This window comes from Macrobrachium nipponense, chromosome 10 (assembly GCF_015104395.2).
Source record: "Macrobrachium nipponense isolate FS-2020 chromosome 10, ASM1510439v2, whole genome shotgun sequence".
In the NCBI taxonomy this organism is placed as follows: Eukaryota; Metazoa; Arthropoda; class Malacostraca; order Decapoda; family Palaemonidae; genus Macrobrachium; species Macrobrachium nipponense.
This window is the reverse complement of record NC_087204.1, coordinates 102,350,939-102,375,298: the sequence shown is the minus strand read 5'-3', so window position 1 is coordinate 102,375,298 and position 24,360 is coordinate 102,350,939. Positions and strand designations below refer to the sequence as shown.

Sequence of the window (24,360 nt, the reverse complement as noted above, 5' to 3'; positions counted from 1 at the left end):
GTATGCCTACGAAGTACCTAGCTAGCTACACACTTCCTTTTGGGATACGTCCCTAAGGCATACAGGAGTCTTTATTCCCCCCATCTACGAACGGAAGATGACAATCACTGGCCTGCTTTGGGTTTCCCGCCTAAAATCAGCTGATGTTAGGTTAAAAATGGCTGCTCTTTTAGAAATAAAATGAATAAATGTTAGGTAGACGAGGGGATCAAAATACGTAAAAGGTCCCCCTGTTAAGAAGGCATTCACTCCCTTTCGGGCGTGAAGGCCTCGGCTAAATAAATTGATCGTCTCAACTACCCAGTTCTCCTGCTCTAACTGAGGTTTTAGAGCAGCGATACGGCTAACTACAATGGCCTACCTAACTTATAGGTGGAGATGCTAAGTGTACTAACTTATTGAGTTGATGTAGTCTAGCCTAAGTGAGAACTACCGGTCGTCTGTGACGACAGTCTACTCTACCCCTATGTAAGGTTACTTTGAAAATTCTACTTGCTACTACCCTAATGGCCTGGTACTAAATTATTAGCCTAACCTACTCATTACAATTAATTAGAGACGCAATCATTCCAGAGTGTGGCACACACAGCAGAGGTTGATCGACCTGAATTGTTAAAATACATGAGATGAGGTAATGATGCGTGAGGATGATGAGTGATTAGTAGTGTACCAGGATGGAAATATAATGAGGTAATTATGACATTTACATGAGGGTTAGTATTACCAATTCTAGGGGTTAGAGGGTTAGTTTACTGGCAGAGATCAGGCTGGCTACCTTCTCAGGATCACTGCAAATTAAGGTGACACTGTACCTAGGGCACAGGTGCCAAGGAGAGCATGTGGCTCTTTGGTTAGCTAGTTAATTTGCTATGTCCCTTCTTCTTCTTCTTCTTCTTATTCCTCCAGGGCCTGGCTACACCAGTCCTAGGAGTAGTCGGAGGCACCGACTCTGGGGTAAGGCCAGAAATGCCATCAGGAGCAGAGGCAGTGGTAGCCTGAGGGCTTTCAGGAGAACACCCTACTTCGGCATCTGCAGCAACCATCATAGAGGTGGAACCTACTGCACGGGAGGCCCTTACTTCAGCTGCTGCGACAGCCATCGTAAGGGTAGGACTCCAGGCTGACTCCTGGTCGGGCAGTTCCTGGTCATCCAGAGGTGTAAAGGTGAGGTTTGCCGGAGGTTCATCCTCGGGCGACAGAGGTGAGGGTGAAGAAGAATCATGGACTTGAGAGTGGCCATGGGCTGCGGTAAGCTCCATGCCTGTTGGAGGATCTCCTGTAGGAGGATCCTTGATTAGGTTAGGCGCCGCTAGAGCTCTAGCTCGGGGCCAGGCTCAGAGGTCAAGGTTTGTGGTGGCTCTACGTCCAGGCTGGACGGAGCTTGGTACTGCTCAGTGCTGCCAAGTGGCCCTGGCAGAGAGTTTAGGTCGACTGGACCTGTGACGGGTACCAGAGGTGCAATACCTCTCAGCGTGCCTTTGGTAATGGGAGACAGAGGTTCCTGTCTCTTTAGGAAGGCTCAGCCTTGTGGAGAATGGACAGTGTCTGCTGCTGGCAGCTTGCTAGGGCACTTAGGCCAATTTGTGGAGTGCCCTATTACGTTGCAGGTTTTGCAGCCGAACTGTGAGTGATCAATCTCCCTCCTTAGTAACGGGGGAGACTTTTGGTGGCCGTATTTCCTGGAGGAAGTAGGTCTTAGATGGCTCCTTGCTTTGGAGTGATTTGTTGTGGGGTTAGGACCCCTAGGCTTTTTGAAATGCAAGGGAGACTTCAAGTCTTGCCCTAGGAGGAGGTCATAACCTCCTGGAATGTAGCTTCCAACTGCAAGGGTACAAACCTTGGAGAAGTGAGGTCCTGTGACTCAGTTGTACAGTAGGAAGGATCAGTTTAATGTGATTGATGCCTTCAATCGTAATGAGTTGATGTCGGTCAACGTTAGCCCCTTGGGGGATTCGACTTCCCCTATCAGGGAGATTTGAGCGCCAGAGTCGTCGAAGGCTCTGACGTGGCTTGGCAGATAATGACGTTGGAGAGGTGCGACGGTAATAGGGCCCTTAGCTGGGGGTCCTAGTGAAGAAGAATTGGTGACGGCCATTGCGATGGCAGGAATATTGTTATTTGCGCACCCTCCGTAGTTTGCAGACATGTGACCCTTGCGGCCACGGTCCCGGCACAACTTGTTCCAGAACTTCTTCCGTGGCAAGTGGCAGTGTGCTCTGGCACAGGTGAAGAGTCCTCTCTGGCAGTGATTAGATGTGGGGATGTTAAGGAATCCTCCTTTGAAGTATCCTCAGGCACAAGTCCGGGGTTGACTGGTTGGCTCGTTTCCAAAATGGAAGAGGCAAGTGGTGAAGCGGTAAGAGGCTGGCAGGATGCGGCAGGAATTTCTAGCTCTGGCACTGGATCAGGGCCAGGCTTATGACTGGGAATGAGGTCAGCAACATCGGAGGCACTAGCCTCAGAATACAAAACTGAGGTCTTGGTATCTGGCATGCTGCAGGGGTCCGGTGCATTTGGTACTGGGAGCTGCGTCTGGGGGGAGATACAGTTTGAGGAGATCACAGCCCAAAATGACCTGATAGACCTCATGAAATTTATCAACTACGCCCAGGCGGCACAATGTGGTTTCCCTGGTCTCCTGGTCCAATAAGGGCATTTCCACCTTCAGAAGGACTGAAGGCACTGAATAGAGGTTACTGTCAATCCATTCGAACTGAATTTCTTCGTCCTTCTGGATTTTGGCACCCCTAGGCAATGCCTTTCTTGAAATGAGGGAGACCTGGGCTTCGGCATCGGCCACGACTTGTACCTACTGATAGGCTGTAGGAGATGGTTCATCAGGCCAGGCTACATGGTAGCCTTGGAAAAGTTCACCCTGGAAGCTCTCATCCCAAAGTAGGGATCGACTTGGGCACTGGTCGGAATCCACAGCATGCCCATGCACACAACAAGTGGTGCAGAACCTCCGCAACCACCTCTTACCGGGAGTCCAGCTCATGGTCTGGGGCTTGGAAGCAAGGGAAGACATTTCCCTTAGGCTGCAGTAGAGGCTCGGCTAAATTTGGAACTAATGGCCAGGAATAGTACTGGATGGAATGGGAGTGCCTACTTGGTAACGTGGCACACGCCTAGAAATGGGTTCTGCAATGGGGAATGTGTCTGAGAAGACTGGGTGCTCTGCGGCACTGGGGAAGTGTCCCGTAAATGGAGGCGTTCCTTGATTGAGTGGTCCGTAATGGCGGATACACTAATAAAATGTGCCTTCCGTAAGACGGATACGCAGGTAAATAACTACCTGTACGTCTGTAAAGTTGCAGCGGCACTTCAGGAGGCGTTCCTTTGACAGCACTTGTGGCTGGTGTTGTGGTACTTCAGGAGGCGTCCACTTCAGGAGGCGTTCCTTTGGGGAGTGATCCAGAAGGATAAGAATCCTTATGCACGGAAACACTGATGAAATGGGCGTTCCGTAATGACGGACACGCAAGTAAAGAGCTACCTGTATGTCTGATACAGGTGCAATGGCACTTATGGAGGCTTTCCTTGGACAGCACTAGTAGAGTGCTGGAAATGGGCGTTCCATAATGGTGGACACGCGGGTAAATGGCTACTTGTACGGCCTGTACAGGTGTAATGGCACTTTTGGAGGTGTTCCTTGGACAGCACTAGTGCTGGAATAGCGGCACTTCAGGAGGCATTCCTTTGAACAGCACTAGTAATGCTGGGATTGTGGCACTTCAGGAGGTGTTCCTTTGAACAGCACTGGTAGCATGCTGGTGTGTCCTGTCGGATGACACTAAATGCAGTATATTCAAATATACTGAAATGAAATGGCACTCTGTTCATGGCAGAGTGTAATGGTGGAGGAGAGAAAGTAAAAGGGGGGGAGTACTTCAGCAGCCAGTCGATGGACAGTGTCACAAATTAGTGGCACTGTAAAATGATAAGACCTGTGGTGCACTGGTGGTGGCCTGTCCTAGACTGGTAGGCTTCCTTATATGGAAGTAAGGCGGTTGCGTTGCACACTGTGCAGTTTGTGCTTGCGGTATACGCAAGTTTTGGAAATGCTCAGTCCTTGGCTGAAATACTCAGTAAATGAAATAATGGTTGCAAGACTGCAATGGACACAGGCGCGTATCACGCTCAGTGTAAATGAAAGTCACAAGAGACTAAAGGTTAATGATGCATGTGTAAGTAATAGACATAGTACTCTTGGCTTTTGGAATAATAGGTTTTCTCTCTCTCTCTCTCTCTCTCTCTCTCTCTCTCTCTCTCTCTCTCTCTCTCTCTCTCTCTCTCTCTGAGAGGGTAAAAATATATGACGAACTCCTTTGTATGTACTTGAACTAATAATGTTAGTTTAATATGATGCAACTTGCGTTAAATGATCTTACGTTAAAGTTCTGGAAGAATTGTGTTTGAATAAGTTTTATGAAAATAGAACCCGCTAGCGAGGAACGATTTTACGTTATCGATAAACGGTTTGCATTTTAATATGAAATTTACAATGACATGTTTAGTTTAACAATTCTTGCAATGTATTTTACTTTTAAGATTTACATTAACTTTGCGTAAGGTTACTAGGTCCTTGTGACAAGTGAAAATGACGGTAAGGATTTGAAACGATGTTAGCAAAACATTTATAAAAGAGGTTACATTAAGTACGAAGTGAAATGAAACTTAATGCTAAGTGAAACGTGCAGTGAGCGAACAGAGGACAGCTGATTTGTAAATGCAGTGCGGTTTACACAACGAAATTCTAATTTCTTATTCAAGGTGAATTAACATTAATTTCTCTGGCAGAATGATAGATCCTAGTATGGTGATTGATATGCGTTACGTTAATACATCAAGATTTACGTTAATTTGCTTAAATCATTGAGATAAAGTTTAAAGGGGTAAATATGGCCGCCTTTGTGTGTAAGAGTTTTTTGGCTGGCTGCCAGCCAGGCTGCGCAGCGCTGAGCAAGGAGAGCTGGCGGTTACCAACTCTTGAAATGTAAACTAAGTTCAAATGAATTCCCCTAACATATGACAGACAAAAGAATTGTACACTTCTTTTGCTGTAACTATTAGTAGAACACTCCTGACTAGCTAGGCTTGCTAACACATGCAATAAACCCTGGCAAAGCACTTCCTAGTTTGAACTAGTACTTTCTGGTATCTATCTACCACAAGTGCTTGTCTCCTCTCCTACAAGACGATACAAGCTAACAGAGCGTTTGCTCGGCGCTTTGTTGTTACAATAATAATATTTCTACTTAACACACTTTTTTAAAACACTTCTCTAATAACTACTAAACGTACCTTATGCTAACTGGTTATAAGAATAATACAAGGGGTCCTCGAGTTACGACGTTGATCTGTTCTTAAGATGCGTCATAACACGATTTTCAGTGTAAGTCGGAACATGAAAAAATACCACATGAATTAATGTAAATATTAATAAAGAAGCGAGAACAATTCCTTACCTTTATTTATTTGGTTGGCTTGCACACTGGAGAGGAAGCTGCAGGTGCTGGAGATGCTGGGGGAGGTTAGTGAAGAGAGGCAGAACCTCCAGAGGTGCTGGAGATGCTGGGGCAGGTGAGTCTGGAGGTGAGGCAGAACATTCAGAAGGTGCTGGAGATTCTGGGGCAGGTGAGTCTGGAGTAGTAGAGGCAGCTGAGGTAGAGGGTACAGGATCTGTTGCAGGCCTCTCTACCTTCTTAAAATACTGCTCCAGGTTAGTCTGAACAGAGAGCAACCTCTTCTCATCCAAGATCTCCTTGTAACATTGCATCAAATCCATGATGCCCATGGAAACCCTGGTGAACTTTTCCAAGTTGGGATCTTGAGCCTCAAAAGTTGCCAACGCTTGCTGCAACTCTGCAAAACCTCTTGCCAAGTCCTGCCTTGTGAAAGCCTTAGGCTTTGGGGTGGGTGCTTCTTTTTCCTCTATGATCTGCTTCTCCAGTTGTATCAGGTCCTCAGCAGACAACTCCTCTCCATGAGATTCCAGCAGCTCTAATTCTATAACATAATCAACCTCCATCTCCAAATTGATTTCCTTACTCAGGGCAACAACGTTCTTAATAACATACTGACCTATGTCCTCAAACCCATGGAAATCATTCACAAATTGAGGACAAATTTTTTTTCAGACACCATTCATGTTTATTTGCTTAACCTCCTCCCAGGAATCAGCAATATTCTTTACGGCATCATGGATGTTGTAGGATTTCCAAAAGTCCTTCAGAGTCAATTCCTTCTTGGTTTCAGTTGCCTGTAAAGCCATAGCAATTGTCCTTCGGGGTAGTAGGCCTTGAACGAAGCAATCACTCCTTGGTCCATAGGCTGTAAAAGGGCCTTGGTATTAGGTGGAGGGTAAACCACCTTGACATTAGGGTTAAAGTCTCCCAGCTGGGCCGGGTGTCCAGGGGCATTGTCCAGCACTAGCAACACCTTAAAGGGGATACCCTTGGAGGCGCAATACTGCTCCACACTTGGCACAAAATGGTTTACAAACCAGTCCTCAACACTGCAAGTGTCACCCATGCCTTCTTATTTGACTTCCAAATTACTGGTAGTCGACCCTTCCAAATGCCCTCGAGTGCCCTTGGATTTTCAGCCTGATACACCAGCAAGGGCTTCAGTTTGAAGTCGCCAGCTGCATTACCCCCAAGAAGTAAAGTTAGCCTCTCCTTGCTGGCTTTATGACCGGGTGTTGACTTCTCCTCCTTGGCGATACACGTGCGATTAGGCATACGCTTCCAAAACAAACCTGTCTCATCCACGTTAAACACTTGCTGAGCAGAATAACCCCCCCTCCTTAATTATCTCAGCCAACGCTTTAGGAAATTCACTCGCTGCTTTCTCATCCCCACTAGCAGCTTCACCTTGCACTTTAAGGTTATAGTAATTGGCCTGAGCCTTAAATCGCATAAACCAACCCCTACTAGCCACAAACTCTTCACTTTCACTTCCTTCCCCCTTTTCTTTTTTCAATGCTTCAAACACTCTTTTCGCCTTATCCTGAATCACCATAAGGCTGACTGAAATACGCCGTTGATTTTGGTCTTCCAACCAAAGCACCAATAACCTTTCCATATCAATGATTAGACTACTACGCTGCTTGGTTATCACTGTCGCTTTCATAGGAGCAGATCCTTTCACATGTGTGATGACAATAAAACACTTGGCTGCAGCTTCCCAAGCTTTACTCAACTTAAACCATTACAGTGTTCCCCCCGTATTCGCGGGGGATGCGTACCAGACCCCTACGTGAATAGTTAGAATCCGTGAATGTTTGGAACCCCTATAAAAGCGCTAAAAACAGCCTATTTCGTTAGTTAAAACTTAAGAAAAACCACTAAAAATGTTCATACAGGCAGTCCCCGGGTTACGACGGGGTTTCCGTTCTTGAGGCGCGTCGTAAGCCGAAATCGTCGTAAGCCGGAACGACACTTGGAAATATGCCTTAAACTAAGAAAAAGTTAGAGACCTTACCTGTGTGACATGCAAGTATATTGCATGATGTGTAGTGTGGTTATTTCAATGGCAAAGGATGGTTCTTGAAGGTATAATTCTTTATTAAACTCTTGTGACACTATAAAGCACAATGTACTACACTTAATCCTTAGGTTAGATTATACACTAAACACTATATTATGCACTGTACACTTCGTAGTAGTATTTGTTAGATCCTGGAGTACACTAAAATCCCAGTCTGGTAGCTCTGGAAGGTAAAAGTATAACACAATTAGTACAAAATACTACACAAAGTCCTGAATGCAATATGTAAATTATAGATATCAAGAGTAAAAGAGTTAATGTATGTTAATTAATTCCTTACTTTTAGTTTATAATTCCTTACTTTGAGTTATATCAAGAGTAAAAAAGTTAATGTATGTGAATTAATTCCTTACTTTTAGTTTAAATTTGTCGTTCAACGTAACCCTGGATGCACAAAGTCTTATGTGGCCCCATAGCCTACATCATTCAGGGGGTTTCTGGAATGTAACAAAAAATAATTAGTATGTCAGTAAGTACTCTATGCATAGTAAGTTACATACAGTAATATGCACCATACAGTGGTTTAATATCACATATATAACATGTATAAAACTTAGTTAATGTAGTGTTAATTAATTCCTTACCTTTAGTTTAAAGTTGTCGTCACTGTAACCCTGGATGGACAAAGTCTTATGTGGCCCCATAGCCTACATCATTCAGGGGGTTCTGGAATGTACAAAAAATAATTTTGTCAGTAAGTACTCTATGCATAGTAAGTTACATGCAGTAATATGCACCATACAGTGGTTTAATATCAACTGGTATGCATTATTGTAAATGATTGGTCTACACCCCTGTTCAGCAGGGAGTGTACAGTATGTAATTCCATGAGGGACCTTGATCACTTATCCCATGTGAGAGATCTTGGTCAGTAGATGTACGTATAAAACTTACTTAATGTATGTTTACTACTATGTATAATTCCTTACCTTTAGTACAGTAGTACATAGTTTACAGTTGTCGTGCTATGTTATGTAGTAAACCCTGGACAAAGTTTTATGTGGCCCCATAGCCTGCATCATGGAGGGGGTCCTGGTTTTCTGGAATGTACCAAAAAAGTATCAAAGTTAAGTCATGTTATGTATGTTTAGTAAGTTACCATAACCGTAACCATAACGTACAGTGGTTTAACACATGTACATATGTACATAATCAAACTTGGTTGGAAATTCCTGTAAAAAAAAGTTATTATGTACGTATGTAATATGTACTACTGTATGTAAAAAACCTTACTGTTCATACTTTGTTACACTACATGTTACATGTGATACGTATACTTTCCTGAAGGGTTTTTTCCATCCAAAAATGGTGCTTCTACTTGTAGTTATCCCTTGATGACACTTGTAGTAACAACCTGGAGTTGTGTGAAAAATGTTGGTTCTGGAAGGAAAAAGTAACAAAATTAGTGTACAAAATATACACTACAGAAAGTTGTGAATGCAATATGTTAATTACTGTAGATATATCAAGAGTACTAAAAGAGTTAATGTATGTTAATTAATTCCTTACTTTTAGTTTAAAGTTGTCTTTCAATGTAACCCTGGATGGACAAAGTCTTATGTGGCCCCATAGCCTACATCATTCAGGGGGTTCTGGAATGTACAAAAAATAATTTTTGTCAGTAAGTACTCTATGCATAGTAAGTTACATACAGTAATATGCACCATACAGTGTTTTAATATCACATATAACATGTAGTATAAAAAAAACTTAATTTAGAAATTCCTTACATAACTTACCAACTTTTAGTGAGTCTCAAAGCTGTTACCTAGGTTGTGGGAGATGGAGGTGGAGGTGTAGAGCATTCATGATAAGGATGCATTCCAAACCTAACTTCAGTGTGCTTTATCACAGATAACAGGCTAGGATGATGGGCAGTCTGGAATGAAGAATTAATATTAAAGGACAGTATGTAACCACTTAGGTGTACAAAATTTATTGTACGTATGCAAACATTAAACACAACTGAGAATTCCTTACCTTCAGCAAAATGAAGACATGTAGGCTATGTAGAGGTCTGGTTTATGTAAGTCACAGGTGCATGCCAGTCTGGAATGATAATGTAATACATATGATTATAGTATGTATGTTACATACATAACATGGTTATTACATATGTAATATTAAAACATTAATAAAAAAAAATGTCCTTACCAAATTCTAGTGGTTGGCTTGCTTACTGGGATGGCCATATGGTACATGAGAGTGGGTGGCTGGGCTATGGAGTGGGATGGGCAGGTGCTTGGGAGTCTGGAATGATAAAAAATATATAAAATGATAGTTACTACTACTGTAACTACTGCACATGTTATTACTGTTTGACATATGTAGTGTGTAATACGTATGTTCAATATAAAAAATGAAGAATTCTTTTACCTGAAGGAATGGGAGAGGTGATACTACTCGTATCAACTGATTTGGGCTCTGGAGAGGTGATACTCGTATCAACTGATGAGGGAACATCTACATCTGGAAAGAATGATAGGGTACATAAATATATTATAAGGTGGATGTAATTGTAGCATATGTACACTTTTAATAAAATTTCTATTAGCAATTTATAAAACATTTTATACAAATTTGTTAAGGATTCCTTACCTGATGTATAGGGCGAGGCATCAAAACCATGGAAAGGCTCAGGGTCATCTGGGTCACTGTCACTATCAAAGGGGTCTGAAATGAAAAAAAAAAAAAATAATAAGGTTATGCAACATCAAACACATTGTACCACTATGTAAGTTAGTGTACGTATGTATGTAGGGTGTAAACAATTTCCAACATGAAAATGAGAAAAATGAAATTGCTTACCTGATTGTACAGGTGGGCGGGCTGATACAGAGGGTCCAGGTACAGGGGGATCTGGAACTGTCACAGGTAGTACAGGGAGATCTGGAACTGTCACAGGTAGTACAGGGAGATCTGGAACTGTCACAGGTAGTACAGGGGGATCTGGAACTGTCACCACTTCTGCAATAAAATTACAAATGATGAAAATTAATGAAGTTACAATTTACTCTTACATTTAGTTGTTACATTAAAAAATTAACACATTTTAATATGTACACTATGTAAACACATAAATTAGTAAAACAGTTCAGAATTCCTTACCAGGACTAGGAGTGGGAGGTGGTGGTACTGGAGACTTGTGAAAGAAAGTGTCAAGCCTGGACTGCACACTTCTCTTCGTCTGCTTCTCCTTCAGGGTCTCCTTGTAGAAAGTCACCAAATCCATGATTCCTCTCTTGATTTTGTCAAACCTAGAAACGTTAGGGTCTTCTGCCTCAAAAGAAGCCAAGGCTCTCTCCAGATGAGTAAAACCCTCTGACAAGCCTTTCACAGTTAATGACCTGGGTTTTGGCTCTGGTGCCGCCTCCTCTTCCTCAATCATTTGTTGTTCAAGTTCTAGTAAGTCCTCTGCAGACAATTCCTCTCCATGGGAAGCCAGCAGCTCTGTTACATCATCAGGTTCAAGATCTAGTTGCAGCCTCTTGCTTAGCCCTACGATCTTCCTCGTCACAGTCTCGACGTCTTCTGCCTGGTCAAAGCCTTCAAAACTGTGCACAAACTGTGGACACAGTTTCCTCCAGGCCCCATTTAAAGTGGTCGTCTTCACCTCGTCCCAAGCACTTGCAATGTTCTTCACTGCATCTGCAATGTTGTAGCCCTTCCAGAATTGCTTCAGTGTCAACTCCTTGTTAGCTTCTATGGCCCTCAAAGCAAAACGTATGGTCCTTCTAAGGTAGTAAGCCTTGAAATTAGCTATTACTCCCTGGTCCATTGGCTGTATCAGCGATGTGGTATTGGGTGGGAGGTACACCACCTTCACATTAGGATGCATGTCGCTCAAATTTGAAGGGTGACCAGGGGCATTGTCCAGGACTAAGAGGGCCTTAAAAGGCAGACCCTTCGAAGTCAAATACCGCTCCACTGCTGGCACGAAATGGTCATTGAACCAATCTTCGAAGACCATTAAGGTAACCCACGCCTTCTTGTTAGATTTCCAAATCACAGGGAGTTGACTCTTGAAAATGCCCTTGAAAGCCCTGGGATTCTCGGCCAAATACACCAGCAAGGGCTTCAGTTTCAAATCACCACTTGCATTGGCCCCAAACAGCAAAGTCAGTCGCTCCTTTCCAGCTTTATGGCCAGGTGCTGACTTCTCCTCCTTGGAAAGGTACGTTCGATTTGGCATTCTTTTCCAAAATAATCCAGTCTCATCCACATTAAAGACTTGGTCAGCCGTGTAACCACCATCCTTAATTATCTCAGCCAAACCACCTGGAAAACTTTCTGCTGCTTCGCTATCAGCACTAGCAGCTTCACCTTGCAGCTTCACATTATGCAAATTTGCACGAGCCTTAAAACGGTTAAACCAACCTCTACTCGCGGAAAATTCACCACCAGCACTGCCTTCGCCAAACTTTTTCACTACTGCCTCATGCAGCGCTCTAGCCTTCTCCTGGATCACACTTAAGCTCACCGGAACACGTCGCTGGTTCTGGTCCTCCAGCCAGATCATGAGCAATTTCTCCATTTCAACAATGCTCTGGCTACGTTGCTTCTCGTTTATCACCGTTGACTTCATCGGTGCAGCATCCTTAACATGCTTCAGAATACGTTCCTTATCCTTCACAATGGTTACCACCGTGGTCCTGCTCAAGCCTAAAGAACGGCCTATTTCGGTGTTAGTTTCTCCCTTCTCCGAACGCTTTATCACGTCATATTTGACCTCCATCGTGATGACCTTCCTCTTCTTGGATGAACTATCATCGGAGGAAGTACTTTGGCGTTTAGGAGCCATTGTAAATTTGCGAAAATGGCAAGGAATTTCAGCAACGTCTCAGCACACAACCTAGTGAAATGCAGGCAGGCACGCGATTGAAGTGGCGTCCTTTCGTATTGTTACGCTTGGCGTCCTCGACCGTCCGAGGTCGTTGTTCGGTCAATTTACCATACAGTTTAATAGCGTTAATTAATTTATGCACCTCCGCTCAAAAACTAGTTCTGCATATGAGGTATCGTTAAAAAGCATAACAAAACGTCGTAACCTTGGAATTTGTGTTGTAATCTAACCAGAAACTTAGTTTTTTTAATTATGTACTGGAAACAAGCAATGATTTTTCATTATATTTGTGCTTTTGGACTGTTTTAAACTGCGCATCCCAAGCTAGTGTATTCATTCGCCCGCAAACTAGTTCCGCATATGCGGCGTCACTAAAAAAATTAAAAAAATACGAAAAAAAAAGTGTCAAAAATCATCATAACCTCAAAATTTTTGTTGTAATGTAACCAAAAACATATTTTTATTATGTACTGTGCTAAACTATAAAGGATTTTTATCATAGCATGCGTTTTTTTTGTTTTTTAAAAGCGTCGTTAACTCGGAGCGTCGGAAGCGTCAGCGTCGTAACCTCGGAACAAGCGTCGTAACCCAGGACGGAATTTCCATTGAATATTTAAGAAAAAGCGTCGTAACCTCGGAACGTCGTAAGCCGGAACCATCGTAACCCGGGGACCGCCTGTACTTGGTTTTTTAATAGTTTTATCACAAAAAGTGCATTTTATGATGAAATTGATCACAAAAACCAGGAATTTGTGGATATTTCTCTTAGAAAAATACCGCGAATGCGCGAATTTTCCGCGAATAATGCGGGGAAACGTTCCCGAGAGAAATCCGCGAATGTGTGAGTCCGCGAATACGGGGGGTCCACTGTACTACAGTCTGAAACAAATACAAATTCCTTCCTTAATAATCTAGTACAGTATATTTACAATGACAATAGTAAATGATAATATCCCTTACAATGCCAGTAATCTTTACCATATAATATTACTAATAATTACCTAACAGATATGTTGGTATGGTGTATTGACCACCATTGTCTCTCAGAGTCCCGTATGTAAACAAAGTGAGATAATGCTTCTTGATGGGACAACGCTCGTATTAAACTAGGGTTACAAAACAGAGAAGGAGAAGGCAGGAGCAAAACATAGTACATCCTTAAATAATAATATACCACAAATATGTTCAACGATGCACTCTTTATCTTTGATAATGGTAGCAACAGTCGAACGACTAAGGCCAAGCAACCAGCCAATGTTTGTTGGCGTTTCTCCCTTTTCAGATCGCTTTATAATGTCCACTTTAACTTCCATGGTGATGGCCTTTCTTTTCTTCGATGCACTACCATCAGAAGAGTCTGCCTTATGCTTGGGAGCCATAACCAAGGGCAAAAAGTTACAAAAACGATACAACACGAGAGAGAGAGAGAGGCAGCGTAAACAACCAAAATGGCGTATGGGCGAGGACTGAGCGTAGGGAAGCGACGCCGTATTCTTCCACCGTGCGCCTGAAACTAGTTCGCGTTTGTTTACGTCGTTACGACGCTAAACCGCTTAAGACGGAACGACACATAATATTATTTTTTATATTTTTAAGGGGGCGCATTCGTAACCACGAAACAGTGTAAGTCAAAACCGGCGTAACCCAAGGACTCACTGTATTATATGAATGATATACCTTACCGTGAGTCAGTGTGTCTCCCGCGCAAGTATGCTTTATTCAATTTATGCTTTGTAAAAAATCATTTACAGATTTACGTTTTACAAGGGATAACGCAATTTACAAGCTTTTTAAGCAGGCCCGGGTTCGATCCTGGCAAGGTCGCCACTTTTATGTATGAGCCAGCCTCGTAGTGGCCCAAAATACGTAAATGGAAAATATTAGAGCGAAAAATGCAGAATAACTTACCTTAAAAAAGGTTGTTTGAAATATTTTACTCTAGAGAAAGGTCGCCATTGAAAACCAGCAGATTAATTTACATTACATTTATTTACAAGACAGTTGAAAGGCAAAGCAACTGGGCTGTACGTGGGCCACTCTTATCTCTCACAATGGGAGAGCTGGCTAAAATCCGATTCACGTAAATGCTGGTTTCCGAAATTACTCAAGTTATCTTGCGTTAAGGCAGCACTTGCGGGGAGACTTGGACACGTGACTCGTGCGTAGATCTGGAAGAGTTCCCAGATTAGAAACAGCATAAAATAAAGAGTTCTTCGACAAGTTACAGTTATTCAGTTTTATCTAACACACTGGGGAAGGAACTCTGGTGTTTAAATGAGATATGTCTGGGACGATCACAAAAGGTTGCATGCGGCCACGAGGCAAGGAAAGGAACAAAGGGATGTCATTTGAGAATTAGGAGTTTGAATTGTGAAAATGTGGAGTAGTTACTTGACTCGGAGGGAAAGAACTGGCAATATGACTGTATCACAAGACATACCTGGAAGCCTTATGTAAGTGGACCTTTGTAGAAATTGGCGTCGGCTTTGTCTGAGATCTGGGGCGCCAGTTAGCCCCGTTGTAGGCCTTATGAGGAGGCTGGCTGGGACATCTGTCCTAGGTCACAGCCTGGAGAGGACTGAGGCGGAATGCATGTGCGAAGCTTGGATGTTTGAGGTCAGCTTATCCCCCCTCCCGGCGGCCATCCTGGAAACAGAGCATATCGCCAGCGAGAGGTTCACAGGAAAAAAGATCTTAAGAGTATGCCTACGAAGTACCTAGCTAGCTACACACTTCTTTTGGGATACGTCCCTAAGGCGTACAGGAGTCTTTATTCCCCCCCATCTACGAACGGAAGATGACGATCGCTGGCCTGCTTTGGGTTTCCCGCCTAAAATCAGCTGATGTTAGGTAAAAAATGGCTGCTCTTTTAGAAATAAAATAAATGAATAAATGCTAGGTAGACGAGGGGATCAAAATACGTAAAAATAGGTACATGTGAAATTACCAAGAATGTAAAAACTAGTCCTTTCAGTAGTCAGTACTTCCAACAAGTTACAAAGGATCTTAAATGGTTCACCATTTCAAAATATCAAAATATGTAGAGGCAGTCTCTGCTTATTGGCAGCATTGGTTAACAGCATTCTGGTTTTACAATGCTTGGCTAACAATGTTAACTAGATTTACAGTGCCGGTAAGTGATTTTTGGGGCCAGTAAGTGGTTTATCGGTGTCGATAAACCTCTTGGCTTCTGGTTTCTTAAATGTCATTTATTACTACTATAGTATAACTTTATATTTCTTGTGTTACAATTGTTATCGTCATTATTTTTTATAGTGGTTGAGCACATATAGTTGAATTGTTGTATCACATCAATAAGCCTTCAGCAAGCAGGTAAGGTGGAGTATGCATTTGCTAAAATGGCCAACTGATGAATAACTTTGTTGTTGTTTTGATTATCCAGTTGCATTTATCTCTCTAGATGTCGACACTTATGAGTAGATTTTGCATGAATTGTCCAGTTTTTTACCAGTCAATCATGTATTGAAACTTGTCATTTGGTAAATTTCTATTTGTAAGTAGCAGATTTGCAGTGTGCCATCACCCCCCTGAAAAGCTTTACCTCACCTTTAGAATATACTAGAAGGTTAAGTAGACTGAAGTGAGTGAGTTGGCATCAAATAGTAGGATTTTATTATCAGAGTGTTGTTTATTATAGTCAGACCCCTGAGTATATTCCTTAATATCTTTAGAGGGAAGAAAGAAATGAAACTACAAACGAGATGTTTTGAATTGACTTCGGGAAATTTCACCAGTTCCTTAAAAATAGAAAGTGACACATTTATCACGTCTGAACATTAAAATCAGACATGCATATGAATATGTTGATACATGTGCATGTAGATATGTCTTATATACTTGTTAAGTAGATGCCTTTGCACAGAAAGAAAAATGAATTTTGTGTAGACCCTTTTCAAAGTAGTAGAATATGGTTGACATGGCTTGGCTGTTGTAGATGCTTCATGCCAAATTGATTTGCCTCTGTGGTTATCTGTGGCGGAAATCTCGTGGACTGACAGTGAGGTGGTTTATCTAAAAAAAAAAAAAAAAAAAAACAAAAAAAAAAAAAAAAAAAAAATCCTGAAAGCACTCTCTCTGTATTAGGTTTTTGTTCTCATTACTAATTATAGTTATATGGATATGTTATTATAGCATTGTTTCATGTTTAGAGACTAATTGGTAGGTGATTGTATAATATTTAGATTTTAGTTTGCCTATATCATGCATCCATGATACTTAATTGGCTGTAATAATTGCTCATATTAACAATTATTGCTTTTTTTCCCATTCCTTATCCCCTTCCTATGTCTTTTTATTTCTTTACCTGGTAATCCGTACTGTATTTTATTCCCTTAAATTTTCCATTCAACACCTGTACTCTTTTAAAAAAACTTACTACCCATGTGAATTTTTTTTTTTTTCATTTCCTTTTCTTTTCTTTTGGTTCATTCTGTGCAGATCACAAGGAACACTAAATAGACTTTCAAAATCCCCATCTCTTACACAGCTGAAAATGACTTCGGCAAATATCTTGTCACGTTTCACTTCAACCACTCATCACGTTTAGGATCACTGATTTTATTTTTGCTTTACTGGAAGATCCTCACATTTATGGATAGGATTATTATTATGCAATTTTAATTACATGGCATTTTTTCAGCATATTCCAGTTTTGAAATGTAGTTTAGCATATTTTACCACATGAACTGAAGTTCCATCAAATCTTAAATCGTTTGTGCTTGCTTGTGGTGTCTCGCTAAAAATATTAAGGTGGCAGAAATTGTTGAGTACCTTAAATTGAACATTTTCCTAATGTACATACACATATTTTACTAAATCACTGGGTGAATTTTCAAATTTTCAAATCAGTACTTTTAACTAACTGGTAGTTTTGCACTTTTGTATGATGGCAAATTACAAGAAGTGAAGCAGTGCACCTCAGGCAAAGGCATAAACCTCAGAATTGATATGGTTTTTGTCATGACACATTTTTGAACCGATAATTTTCATAGCCGTCAGGTTTTCATCTTTAATTGTTTACGGTACTGTATTTGATGATATGATCACAGCCTAAAGGTTACAAAATCAACTGTTTGGCCCCTCCAATGATTTTCCATGTGATTTACCCTTAATACTATTTTCTTTCAATAATTTAAATATTTCAGTGTCTTGCTCAAAGAAAATAGTAGAATAAAAGTGGCAGGTAAATTTTTTCCATGGTTTTTTAACTAAAAGTAATCTGAGGCTTTAATTGCTTATAAGGCGAGCTTTAAAGTCAAGTAAGAGTTGTTTGGTTGGAGTTGTGAAGTTGGTTATTTTCACTTTAAGGAAAGTGAAAAATTTTGGTTCAGTATATCTTAGTTTAACCAGACCACAGAGCTGATTAACAGTTCTCCTAGGGCTGGCCCAAAGAATTAGATAATTTTACATGACTTGGAAATAGTTGGTTACCTAGCAACGGGATCTACAGCTTATTTTGGGATCTGAACCACATTATATCGAGAAATTAACCCTAATCACCAGAGGTACATTCCTCTGATTCCACGTTGGCAGAGCCGGGAATCGAACTCTGACTACTGAATCGGTAAGCCAGCAAGTTAACCACTTGTACAACGAGGAACCGATAAATTTTGGTGGATACTTGCCGTATATTAAAATGGAAACTATGATGTTTTATCTTAATGTTTAAAATTGTGAAAATCAAAGGAAACAAGCAAAATTAAATATTACGTCAAATCACGTACACATTTGGTGTAAAAAATTTAATTATCAAATAATGATTTTTTATTACACAAAAATATGATTCGATTTTTTTTTATATATAAAATCCACCAAAACTGTTCAAGTCCATCAAAGATGATTGTGACTTGATATACTGTTGCCTTTGAAATATAGCTGGATAATTGCATGTAGATGATAAAGCAAATAAGTATTTAAAAAAAAAATAAGATTGCATATGCCCTTGCCTGCTTTTATGGGAACAATATATATGATTTCATTTGGTGCTATACATCATGTGACCGTCAAGCATTTAAAAAGCTCCCAAATACCCCGTGAGCAAGTACAGATGCCATTAGTCCCAGGATCACACACAAGTTTTTTATTAATTTTACCGCATTTCCAGCTGGCGCTAGAAGATTATCCTAATGTTAAGACCTCAGGTTTGTTAGTTATGAAAAATACAAATTGATTAAAAATTTGTCATGTTTGCTTTATATATTTATTAAGATAGGTCCTGTAGTAGGCTCTGATGTAACACTCAGCTGTCTTCTTTTTTTTTTTATACCGTTCTTAGCTTTTTTAGTGGATTCATTGTAAACATTTCATTAAACACACACAAAACATCTTAAGGAATTTTATCATGTTTCTTGATAGTATATTCTCTCACAGTATTTTCTTTTTACCTCATGAATACTTCTGAATATTCATTTAACTTTGAATTTTGTGACTGTACTGTACTTTGTCTTCCTCAGGAATATTTTCAAATGATCTGTTTTTTTCCTTTGACTTCTTGCATAAGCTGTTGTCTTTATTAACATCAACTGTCCCACTTTCCAGTGCAGCTAATTGAAAACTAATACTGTTTACTAACCTTTGCTGTTTCCTGACTTGTTGTACCTGTCCTCTATATCATTCCTAACCTTTCTCCTCACTCAAGTAACCCCCTTAGGCTCCTCTGGCTAACACCACAGGATTGTGCCCCTATTGAGACAGGTAAATCCCATGACTCCTATTGTCTGTGCATCATTGTCTCTGCATGAAATATAATTGTAGTGTATGTATGTATGTATTTCAAAGACTAAATGTACTATTCTTGGACAGCTTTCTTCAACATTTTTTTTGTAATGTGGCTAGTATGGATTTCTCTAGATTTTTGTATGCATTCAGTTTTTTCTGTCCACTCTGGATGATGATAGTTCACCACTGCAACCAGTTGAAGCCCTGATTATGGGCTCCAGGTTGCCTGAAATGAACTGTTGAGTTTTAGATTTTATATTTGTGCATTTACGTAGTATGTTCTCCTCAAATTTCTCTCTCAATGAATCCTTTCAAGTGCTCAGAATAATGTTGACCAGTTTCTATCTTGTGCATTGTAGTCATGTGCACTGTGCATATATTCAGACTTGTTTTCCAGATACTATTGAGAGTGAAAATATAAAAGCAAAACAGCACATTTTTAAAGACTGTGAAGCCATAATTGTATGTCTGGTTTTTTGTAATATTTTTCTGCCTGAAGCTCAATTTGTGATGGGGATTAAAAACCAGCAATTTTACTTCATGGTTACATTCTGTCCTACCTGTTGAGTAGACTGGTTAAGCTGCTGCATTAATAAAGTAATAATAATCTATCCTATCTGGAGTGGAAGTGTTAACAATGAGGGCACTGCTAAGTAATGTATGGTATTTTGCACTTGACATTACATATCAGATACAGGTTTGTACTTTGGCTTTAGGTTTTATATGGTGTATGTTTGTACCCCAAGAGAGGATTCATTATTTGAACTTTTTTCTTTATTTTTATGCTGATATAGAAGGTATACTTTGAAATGTACAGCATTACAATATTTAAAGAAGGTGTAATATAATGTTACTGATGATACAGAATGACTTCCTTAACAAAGTAGGAAAGTATTTACACTAGTAACCATTGTTAAAGGAAAGGTTATGCTTTGTAAAATGAATCTTACCTTTAGAATATTGAGGAAAATTTAATTTAAAGTAGCACCTGGTCAATACAGGAATTGGTTAGCCAGAGCAGTATCGTTTTGATAAATCCAAGTACATATGCCAAAGTGTAATAGTGTTGTACATCGCCCATGACTAACCTTTCCCACAGTTTCTTAAGAATCTACTGATCCAGTTTTTGGCTGTGATCACAACCAAAATCAAAGTGATTAGTCTTTGTTCTTCATGGACACATGGAGATTCTTATAGGAAACCCATCCTTGCACTTTTATTTGATGCTGGTGACTTTAAAGCAGGTGCATCTTCTTATGAGTGGAAATACAGCCATTGAAGAGTAACACTGTTGAAGGGTTCAGCACCTTTGCTTAGGTTATCAAGAGAGCTGCAGGTATATTACATGATAGCAAACTTCATTGCATTGAAATTAACAAGAAACAAAGTTTTATTGTAATGTCAGAGTACTTGGTGAAGTGAGCATAGTACAACTTTTTACTGTTTTGTAAGATGTTCAAGTGTAGCTTACTGACACTGTCTCATATATTTGAAAGTTCAACTTGAAATTGTTAAGTGAGAAGTAAGTAACGAGCAAAGTGAAATAAATGACTAGGAAATTTTAATGCTGGAAGAGGTTGCAATGTTTTAGGTGGTTTTTAAAGCAATAGACAGAAAAACCAAGCAGTCTGGGTAGGTAACTGGTAAGCTTTGAATAGATGTTCCGAAATGAAGAGAACACCGAGCCTCAAAGAAGGCATATCTCAAGGATTAGTTTAGTATTTTTGAATGATTACAAGAGAGTTTCATCCTGATGAGGAAGTGTTAAATAACATTAGAATCAGATTAAAAACTACCTTAATAGTATTGAGGTCAAAACATCCTGAAGTGCGGCACCCAAGGATAATTTAAAGATGATATGGGAAGTGAAATGTAACTGAAGAATATGATGGTATTGTTGCACTTTCCTTTTCATTGTACTACTGTATAAAGAATCGCTCGGCTCATAACCTTACAGGGTGAGACGTGTAAAAAAGAACAATTCTGTTGTACTGTTTCTGATATCTTCCTGGCATTAAAACTGATGAAAGGAAGTGCAGCATCACTGCTTAGCTTACAACACTTGGAGGGTAATAGTACACCACGTATTACATTCATAACCAAACTTAGCAACACAAAAAGGTGACTTCATTGTTGCACTTTTGGGTATTTGCTCAAATTGAGGAATCCTTCCACTGATGATTAGGGTTGTAGCTATGTTATGTAGATGACCTTTTGGGACTGTTTGTGGTAAAAAGTATTTATAATTTTTGTTTTCATTTCCTCTTGCCTGCAGAAAAGGCAGTTCACTTTAAAAGAGAAGAGCTAGGAAAATACATAATGTAGTATGGGAACTTAGCAATATCAGGACAACATGCTTATCTTTCTCCTTTATGTAATCACCATCATCTTAGTTGTCACCACATTTTTAATGCAGCTTTTATATTATTAAAAGTGTGTACTGTATTGTAGAGTTTTCAGCGCACTGGGATTAGGACAATAGAATGACTGAACGTTTTTGACATATATGTTAATGTTTTTAAGGTGTTCTTATGCACATCTTATTTTTTTGTGTTCAGTGTATAGATGATCATTGTCTTCCTCCAAATCCAATGGGGTTTTGCTCTTTTCTTTCTGTTGATGTCCTTGCTAATTGTATATAACCGTGGCTGAAGAAGACTGCGGACTAATCACACACCACCTAAAATTATGACTTGAATTATTTGCCCCTTTCTAATTTTTTTTTTTTTCAAATACTGAAATGTGTGACATGTTTAAACAAATAATTATCACAGTGTGTGTCATGTTTGTATCTTAAAGGCCTACTACTATTTCTCACTTTAATGCTATGAATGTTAGTACTTTGATATTGTACTACTTTCTTCCAAGGGCCTACGATTGACATTTTCATCTCGATAGTAGTACATAGTATATATTTTTAGGTTATAGTTTCTTCCTTTTTGTCTACAGTGTTTCCTACTTAAATTGTTCAGGGTAGTAGTCATAGACAACTTACATACTTAAACTTTCCTGCATTTGCTGTTAGTGTAAAAATAAAGTTTTAATGGTAAATATTGTAAATATTAGAAAATTTGGATGAACTATATTCAGATGCATTTAACTTTTGCTATGTAAATTTTTGTAATAAACTAGAATTAATGACTTGAGTGCGAACAGTGTAGAATTATTATGAGGTTGTATATATGAATTGTTCCTCTGTTATTGGCATAAGGTTTGTTAGTTTTTTAAGAAATCCACAAATGACAGATAATTATTTAAAGCTGGTTAGACACATTTCCATAGGAAAATAGTAATAGTATTGCAAATAGGCATATCATTGTGAAAATTTGTTAACCACGGACATTGGAATTTCTAATAGAAGCAAAAATTTTTTCATAGCAAGTGTAGTGTAATAAAGTGGAAGTTAGGTAGTATTGGGAACTTTTGAAAAAAATGATATTTCAGATGTTAAAAATTGCATAATGATGTTTCTACATGCACATTTTTTGCATAAAAATACAATAGTATGTACGTATATGCTATGCTGCTGGTATGGTGCAGTGTGATTTGAAAGTTGAGTCATGAGTGAGCAGCTAAAGTCATGTAGATTGATTGTATGTGTTGACAACACTATTTGCTCTATATGTTTTAAATCATTTTTGCTGAAAGTTTTGCAGCCAGTCTTGTTTAACTTCTTAAAACTTTTGAAACCATTTTTATGTAGGGATTTTACTTCTTAGTCCTTACATTGTAACAGCGTTAACTATCAATCAGGGTGAAATAAACTGCAGTAATAGGCATCCTGATTTTAAAAAAACCTTCATTAGCAGGATCATATTTCCTCTCAGAATTAATGCCTTGTTGGAATTCATGGAAATAGAATACGTACATTACCCATATGAGCTCCATTAGGCTCAGATAAAATACCTAGAGCTCTCTTCCATATGAGATAAATTATCATGATAATGGATAAATTCACGTTCTGTTAAGGCTAGGCCCTTACCAAAATTATTGTTAGTAACTCTGTTTATTCTGCACGAATCATGCCCACTTCTGGCACAGCACTTAACTGATATTGCCTCGAGGTTCGTATGATAAATGCCACTCAACTTTTTCTATAGGTTTATGATCGGTGAAATTAGGACTGACATTAAGGGTGAAGTGTATTGAGCTCAGTGGCAACTATTATCTATAACTTTTATAACTTCTTTGAAATCACTGATCACCAAGTACTACTAATTGTCCCCAAATGATAACATCACCATTTTACTCATTGAGTAAGTTGCATTTTCTCTCTCAATGCATGAGATATTTTTGAAGGATGTATTTACCATCAATTGATTATCAGGATCCTCTAAAATATAAAATTCAGTGGTTATTACCAACTTTCTTGTAATTCACCTGAAGGGATATAAAGGGTTATGCTTATTGGTGACAACTTTGGCCAACATTGCACCATACGGAGAGGGAGAGAATAAGTTTACGCATTAAGAAACTTGGATTTAGAGAACAGTATATCTGTTTAAACATTTGAATGAGTGATGTCTCAAGGAATCTGTAATGAAAAAATGCCTTTCATTTACTAAGGAAATAACAAAAATCTGAGCCAGATTATTAATTTTGTAGCATGAAAGCTGATGCTAGCTTCTTAACCTGTTATATGTGCAAATACTATGCACAAATGGTTTTAATAGTGAATAATTGGCTGTGTAGTAATGAGAAGATTTTTAAATATATAACATCAGTTTTTGGATTTGAGCAAGCAAATAGATTAAGATAGACAAAACATTTGTATTTTGACCAGTCTTATTCATACATTATCAGAACTGTCACGTGTATGCTATAGCACGCACATTCATCAAGTGAAACCCAAAAAGTTATTGAAACTCCCTTGGAAAGGGTTATTATTTACACTTTCTGATATATATCTTGTGAAATTTGAATGGAGATCTCACTGTGTGCTGCTCGTATGTATCTCTGGACCTTTTTTTATAGGATCTTTAGCTTTTAGGGTAAATAATGTATAGAAACTTAAGATGAATAAAGAGATAAAGTATGGCACGTTTACCTTCCCAGGAGTTGTATTGCAATGCTAACTTCCTCCAAATTCTCATCATCATAACTCCACTGTTTAAACTCTTGCAAACTGATGCATGAAGATATTAATGTACACTATTATACGTACAATGGAAGCCTGTTTCCGGCATAGTATAATGCTGGAATTTGCATGATCTTCACTTCGTGCAACC

General features: G+C 39.5%; 2 protein-coding genes and 1 long non-coding RNA gene across 14 annotated transcripts in view; 1 reads left to right on the top strand and 2 right to left on the bottom strand.

Annotated features, from left to right (window-relative positions):
• LOC135223840 (dedicator of cytokinesis protein 1-like) overlaps positions 1-24,360 on the top strand; it is a 340,518-nt gene that overhangs the window by 292,953 nt on the left and 23,205 nt on the right. Inside the window, exon 25 of one of the 12 annotated variants that reach the window (XM_064262722.1) lies at positions 16,853-19,091. The exons of the other annotated variants lie outside the window; for them this stretch is intronic. Coding sequence (XP_064118792.1) covers positions 16,853-16,961 — 109 coding nt within the window. The 3' untranslated portion in view covers positions 16,962-19,091. Of the gene's footprint in view, positions 1-16,852; positions 19,092-24,360 lie in introns of those variants that run through there. 12 annotated transcript variants of the gene reach the window in all.
• On the bottom strand, positions 7,551-7,999 carry LOC135223843 (uncharacterized). Its single transcript, XR_010316600.1, has 2 exons — positions 7,905-7,999; positions 7,551-7,714 (listed from the first exon to the last, which is right to left on the bottom strand). It is a non-coding gene; the product is annotated as an uncharacterized LOC135223843 (long non-coding RNA).
• On the bottom strand, positions 8,804-11,948 carry LOC135223841 (tigger transposable element-derived protein 1-like). Its single transcript, XM_064262723.1, has 6 exons — positions 9,928-11,948; positions 9,706-9,801; positions 9,532-9,600; positions 9,291-9,430; positions 9,061-9,143; positions 8,804-8,931 (listed from the first exon to the last, which is right to left on the bottom strand). The coding sequence occupies exon 1, from the start codon at positions 11,741-11,743 to the stop codon at positions 10,646-10,648; it is 1,098 nt and encodes a 365-aa protein (XP_064118793.1). The 5' UTR covers positions 11,744-11,948; the 3' UTR covers positions 8,804-8,931; positions 9,061-9,143; positions 9,291-9,430; positions 9,532-9,600; positions 9,706-9,801; positions 9,928-10,645.